Source organism: Octopus bimaculoides, chromosome 4 (genome assembly GCF_046866305.1).
Source record: "Octopus bimaculoides isolate indiv1 chromosome 4, ASM4686630v1, whole genome shotgun sequence".
NCBI lineage: Eukaryota > Metazoa > Mollusca > Cephalopoda > Octopoda > Octopodidae > Octopus > Octopus bimaculoides.
Genome location: NC_142931.1, coordinates 113,855,225 through 113,862,724, shown reverse-complemented (window position 1 = coordinate 113,862,724; position 7,500 = coordinate 113,855,225). Strand labels below are relative to the sequence as shown.

The 7,500-nt window shown below is 37.8% G+C and overlaps 1 protein-coding gene across 4 annotated transcripts in view; it reads right to left on the bottom strand.

The window, feature by feature from the left end:
* LOC106878542 (myocyte-specific enhancer factor 2C) overlaps window positions 1-7,500 on the bottom strand; it is a 421,727-nt gene that overhangs the window by 19,922 nt on the left and 394,305 nt on the right. For all 4 annotated transcript variants that reach the window (XM_089351181.1, XM_089351184.1, XM_089351183.1 and 1 more), the window contains 2 exons: window positions 5,148-5,331; window positions 1,784-1,968 (listed from right to left, as the gene is read on the bottom strand). In XM_089351181.1, coding sequence (XP_089207307.1) covers window positions 1,784-1,968; window positions 5,148-5,331 — 369 coding nt within the window. The remainder of the gene's footprint in view (window positions 1-1,783; window positions 1,969-5,147; window positions 5,332-7,500) is intronic.

Below are 7,500 nucleotides of genomic sequence, written 5' to 3'. Positions count from 1 at the left end.
GTAGTAGTAGTAGTAGCAGCAGCAGTAGTAGTAGCGGTAGTAGTAGTAGTAGTAGTAGCAGCAGCAGCAGCAGTAGTAATAGAAGCAGCAGTAGTAATAGAAGCAGCAGTAGTAGTAGTAGCGGCAGCAGTAGTAGTAGCGGCAGCAGTAGTAGTAGTAGTAGTAGCGGCAGCAGTAGTAGTAGTAGTAGTAGTAGTAGTAGTCCAAATCATCTTCACGTTCAATAAAAATTCCATTACAAGGTCATAGCAATGGTCAATGAAGTTACTGTGGGTCAGTCATTGACTTGATGGTCCAAGGTAGAATCACTGATAGAAACTATCAATAAAACCTCTAGAGGAGCCAATGAAGTGGGCCCCTAGAGAAACAAATAAGGAACCTATATAATCAATGGAGTGGGAGGGCTTCTCAGTCGACAAAGGGGTTTCTTGTCATTCAATGAAGGAGCACGTAGCCACCCAATGAGAATGCTTCAAGCAACACATTGAGAGGAGCTGTCAGCTGTACGATGAGGAAACCTTTATGAGGTAATGATGGGAGCTTCTACAAGGGTTGCTCAACCTTCTAGAAATAGTAACAATATCTTTCTGATGCTCAAATCACACACTGTTGTCTTATGAACTCATTGAGTAATGTGGTCCTTGATAAGGTATAAGTGATTGATTAAATGGAAAAGGTCGAGACAAGATGGTCAAGGCCGGAATGCTTTTTATGATAGGTCTACTTGATTATAATAATAACAACAACATCAACATACACAGTACTGAATCATCAAAGGACCTGCTACACAATTGCTTGACCTGCATGAAATGGGAGCCAACTAAGCATTAAGTCACACCGTTTCATTTTTAAAAGAAGGACACACTGGACGATTTACTTTCTGCCAAATGTATGGAAACATGGGACAGGACATGTCACAGCAAGAACATCTCTGATCTTAGATTTAGCCCCACCTCATTCAACCCCTTCGTGGAGGCGCAATGGCCCAGTGGTTAGGGCAGCAGACTCGCGGTCATAGGATCAAGGTTTCGATTCCCAGACCAGGCGTTGTGAGTGTTTATTGAGCGAAAACACCTAAAGCTTCACGAGGCTCCGGCAAGGGATGGTGGCGAACCCTGCTGTACTCTTTCACCGCAACTTTCTCTCACTCTTACTTCCTGTTTCTGTTGTGCCTGTTATTCAAAGGGTCAGCCTTGTCACACTGTGTCATGCTGAATATCCCTGAGAACTACGTTAAGGGTACACGTGTCTGTTGAGTGCTCAGCCACTTGCACATTAATTTCACAAACAGGCTGTTCTGTTGATCGGATCAACTGGAACCCTCGACGTCGTTAGCGACGGAGTGCCAACAACAACAACAACATTCAACCCCTTCATCAAACAAAAAAAAAAAAGGGCTGAACATTGACTGAAACAAAAACAACAAACACAGCATTGAGCCATTGAAGGGCCGATTAAACAACTGCTTGACCTGCATGAAATGGGAGTCAACTAAGTATTATGCCACACCATTTCATTTTTAAAAGAAGGACACAGGACAATTCACTCTCTCTGTAATATATTGAAACATGGAACAGGACATTTCAACAAGAACGTTTCTGATCTTAGATCTAAACCCACCTCATTCGACTCCTTCATCAGGCAAATAAAAAAAGCTGAATTGAGGCTAAACAAAGACAGGAATTGAGGCTAAACAAAGACAGGAATAACGAGAACAATAAAAACCAAAAGCCGTGACACTATTACCAATGTGAGAATGTGACAAAATACTAACAATAGTTACCTCTGAATTCATCATATCTCCTCTGCAGTTTGGTATCATGACTCGCAAGTTATGGGTCTGTCTCTGCTGTGAATTCGGAGACTGTTTGGTCATAACCTTGTTCGACAAGACCCCAGGAGATGTGCTGGGCGAAGATCTCTGCTGATAGCTATTAGCAGCAGAGGTACTGAGATCGACCATTCCACCTACAACAAAAAAAAAATATTAAATGATTAACATATTTGAGTATATGTAATTATGCATATGTTTACGAGTGTGTGTGTGTGTATAGAACAGTGTATTTTTGAACAAAAGTTGTTATGGTATTAGCTCAGTTTATAGGGATGGTCACTTTTGATTGCTAGCTTTTGTTCACACAATAATGAAGCTGTTTCTTTATTTGAAGAAGTATGTTTCCCAACCATGTGACCCTGGGTTTATTACTATTGTGAAGAACTTTGGAAAAGTATTTTCTGCTATAGCATTGGGCCGACCAAAGTCTTATGAATGGATTTGGTAGAGAGAAACTGAAAGAAGCCCATTACACACACACACACACGTATTTATGTATGTGTGTGTGTGTCTCCTAGTCTTGATGTCATGTGATAGTTGTAAAAGAGTGTCACTAACACACAAGTGGTGTTGGTCACTTCCAATCTTCTATGAAAATATGTCAGGACATGTGGAAATATTAAATTGTGTGGAAACAGGAGGGCAGTGGCAACAGGAAAAGCATCTGATTCAACAAATTCTGTCTGATCCATGGAAGCATGGGAAAGTGGAACTGACTGGCTCTCTATGTTCCGAGTTCAAACCATGCTCTGGCCAGCCAGTAAAAATCATTGTTCCAGGGTCAATAAAGCAGAGTAACAATCAAGTTCTGGTAATCATTTAAGTGATTCTAGTCTAATCCCCAGAAATATGTAGCCATTTGCTAATGTCAGTAAAATCATTACTAACACTAGCAGGATTTGAACTCAGGATTAAGGGAAAACTGCATCAGATGTCATAAAGCAATGAAGTCACAGAAAGTATCAAAATCATGCTTTCTCATAATGTCTGTAGATCTCTCTAGAACACCCAATCACAGTAAAAGTAAAATGGCTGAGAGGGTATTGTATTGAGTTTCCAGCTCAAATATCTTGAGTTCAAATTCACAGAATGTGTTTGGTTGCATAGTTGGATGGCAGATGTAATTCGCTTATCTCTTAAGGATGAATACCTGGTCATCAGTAACGCTTCCTGGTGCCTCATCTATGTGGATTTCTGTTTTTATATCATAAAACTGGAGCCAAATCCTGGCCCCTCTTAAAAGGCTTCCAAGAGACTTTCAAACTTTTACATTATTCTTACAAGCTCTTGTATATGACAACACAATATAAAAAGGAAATTTTAAAAATGGGGCGGGGGGATGAAAAAATGATGAGAAACTAAAAGTACTTATATAAAAGACACAGAGCAAATAAATAAATAAATAAATAAACGTTTGTATTTTAGTCAATAGGAAAAAAAAATTTTTTTTGAAACATTACTTTAAGTTGTGTAGATGGTAATGCTTTTATAAGTAACATCAACAACAGGAATGGAAATGACAAGAAACAAATAATTGAAATAAAAGAAATGTGAAAGTCATGATAAGTAATATTCTCCAAGACTCCAGTAAAATTCATTGCATGTTAAAACTAAAAGATACTTTGGAATTTCCTCTACTTTCTCTTGGCAAAACTTGTACTTTTGCTACAATACATCGGTAAGTTTAACTTCTTCTTTCACTTCATGCCTGAACAAACATTAAATTTTAAGTTTTCCTCTTTTTAAAAAAATAAATTCTTTTTTCCATTTCTGAACTTTTTTTATATTTATTTAATTCAAATTTCTTTTTTGTACAATACATACATACATACACATACACACAAATACATACATACACATACATACATACATCTATATATATATGTGCATACACACACACACACACACACACATGTATATACACACAATATATATGAGTGTGTGTGTGTATATATATATATATATATATATATATATATACATACACAAATACATGCCAGCAATTAATATATACACATATATATAATACATATATTAGTAAAAATGTAAATGGAGAAATTGACATACGCACACAATATAAATTAATATATAGATAACATATGTATATATATATATGTATACATATATATACATACATACATACATACATATATATATATACATGCATATGTATATATATATACATGCATACACACACGCACATACATGGTTTATATATATGTATATTCTTATTTTATTTATTTTTTTGTTTTTGTTCATTTCTAGATGGAGTGCACAGAAATTGTGAAACTCTGAAAATGTTATGTAGCAGATGAAAAGCAATATGATCCCACTTTCTGATATGCAGATCACTTTACTTAGTAAAATGCATCCCAACAGACTAGACTGCATGTATACTTGTTATATACTGCAACCAAGAAAATCTGATATTTTCTTAAACTGTATATCGGAACCAGACAGTCTGCACTCGGTGTTTAAATGTTGCAACAGAGTAGCTGACAGCTTTTGAGAAATTGCGGGGTTGACGACGGTAGATTTTCTCTTGTACAGTTTCATTTTCTTTTCTTGTTCGTCATCGAAATTACAATAACCACCACCACCACCAGCAGCAAAACCACCACTCTTATCCTCATCATCATCATCATCATATCAGCTGCTATCAACATCATTGTAGTCGTCATCGTCATCATTGTCATCCTGATCATCATCATCACCATCGACATCCTGAACATCATCACCACCATCATTGTCATCATCATTATCATCATCATCATCATCATCATCATCATCATTGTTGTCGTCATCGTCTTCATTGTCTTCATCACCATCATCTTCATCATCATCATCGTCATCATCATCATCATTGCCTTCTCTCTTACTTGAAACATAGCATTTAAATTCTTGTGCCGAACTTGAGGACGTGTTTCTGTGGCAAGAAGTTTCAACCTGCCTTACAACATATCACAATGTCAACCCCACACACACACACACACACACGTTCCTTCCACACACATCCCACACCACACCTACTGTACACCATATTAAGTTATTCAATAACTATACTTCTCAATACATCACATTTCTTTTACTCTTTTATTCACACACACACACACAGGCTTCTTTTAGTGTCTGTCTACCAGATCTACTCACAAGGCTTTGGTTAATAGTTAGCCATAGAAGACACTTGCCCAAAGTGCCATGCAATGTGACTGAACTTAAAACCATGTGATTGGAAAGCAAACTTCTTAACCACATAGGCCTACCTGTATCTATATATGAAACAGAATAATGAAATAGTTTATAGAATACTAACCTGTGGAATTTGGTCTTGGACTGACACTGGGTCCAACCCCATGTGGTTGAAGCAGACCTGTTGTGCTACTAATAGATGAATTTTGAGCCAGCGAGGAAGTGATCGGAGACTGGACCATGTAGCCAGGGTTATGTAGAGGTACACTGACAGGCATCGACACATTTGGGTACTGCTGCATACTTGCCTAAAAAAAAAAAAAATAATGATAATAATATTTTCTTTATTAACTCTTATGGGTTGAAAAAACAGTAGAATAACAGTAACAAAGAAACAATAAATTCCATGCAGTGAATAATTTTTTTAAAAGAGGTAAAAATTTGTCAAAACCCCACAAAACAATGAATATCCTGACCACAAATGCAAGTGCTCACACTCTGCTGCCCTCTTTTAATCTACAAATGCATGCTCAGAGCATGGCCTTTCACTTGAATCATGCTCACCATTGTCATTCCCCTCTCAACAAATTTGCTGGGAGGCGGCACTTCCCATTCGACTCTCACTTTAAATTCCAAGTGAAGCCTTGAAAAATCTGATGAGGGCCTGGCCAAAGATGAAGGTGTCTGTCTTCAGTCCTTTCAATCTGGTCCACCAAACAACCCCTTCTGCAGGATGAACTTAACATTGGACTCAGCTGATGGTCATATCAGTCCTACCCATGACAGCAGATATTTAATATAACTTCACACAGCATCAGAGTTGATGAATTATCTCTAGCAAATACTAGGGTTGTTTTTGTGATTTTTTTGCAGTTGAATGAAGATGAAATGTAAAATCCACTGTGGTTAGAATTTGAACTAAAAAAAAAGTGGGGAACAAAAACATAGAGATGAAATAAAATTGTCTGAAGCATGTAAACTGGATGTAGAACCCAATAATTGTCAGCCCACTCTTGTGAAATGGTAAATGATGTAGTTCTTTAATCATTTGGAATCAACCCTTGAGCATACTGGGTATATGTTTCCTTAGTGTCAGACCATGAATTAACATTCCAAGAACACTATAAAACATTTAGCTTTGAATTTTACTATTTCTAGGGCTTTGTAAACCTCACAGATTATAAAACAATATTAAACAACAACAACAATCCTTTCTACTATAGGCATAAGGCCTGAAATTTGGGGAGAAGGGACTAGTTAATTACATCGACCCCAGTGAAACACTGGTACTTAATTTATCAACCCCCAAAAGGATGCAAGGAAAAGTCGACCTCAGCAGAATTTGAACCCAGAACGTAAAAATGGATGAAATGTCACTAAGCATGTTTTCCCAGTGTGCTAACGGTTCTACCAACTCACTGCTTTAATAATGATTTCTTTTACTGATCACAAGGGCCCAAGACATGGAGGACAATACTGAAGGATGAGTTACAGCACAAAAAAGATAAAATACACGTAGCTTAATAATAATGATAATAAAATGCCCTGATGCAGTACCAGGCAGTAGTTCGCATGGCTTCTGGTCTTAACTGATTGGAAGTATGCTGGGTGCTTTTTACATGGTGCTGGCAGAAGTACTTTTTACGTGGCGCCGGCATGGATGATTTTATGTGGAACCTGCATGGGCGCTATTACATGACATTGGCATGAGTGCTTTTTATGTAGTGCTGGCATGGGTGGTTTCTTACATGGTGCTGGTATGGGTACAATTTTATGAGGCACTGGCACAGGGCTCCTGCGGGCGAATCCTTTTAAACAGGGGGAGCAGCATTATCACTTCAGCTGTGGAGGAAGGGTCTTCTTGAGTACTCTATATAAATGAAAATGAAAGGGACCTAGTCCTACCCTCTGACCAGTTACGGACGCTCTGTAGGGGGCTGTAGGCACTACCTTCCCTCAAAGACTTGCGAGGGGTACAGAAATATGAAACTAAATACAAAATAGTCTTTCAATCTGATACTAGGTCTTTATAGTCTTTTGACTATCTCAGAATAATATGTTGAGGGCAGGAGATAGGGGGAGTAAGAGAAAGCGAGAGAGATGTAGACAATTGAACGAAGCCCCCAGTATGTTTTTAGAATTTATTATTTTTCTAATAATCCCCCTTGAGACAAATGTAAAGAATGTCTAGGAAGGATGTCAATTCAGTATTTCATATCATCAACTATCTATTAGAGATAAGCTCTGTTAGTTTTGGTAGAATTGAAAAAACATTCTTTGACAAAAAATATGACAACAACAACAACAACAACTGATACCACCACCACCACCACCACCACCACCACCACCACCACCACCACCACTGCCACTATTACTACACCAATATTTTCATCATCATTGTTTTAATATCCACATTTCCATGCTCGAAAGGGGCAGATGGAATCTGTTGAGGCAGAAGTTCTACAGCTAGATGCCTT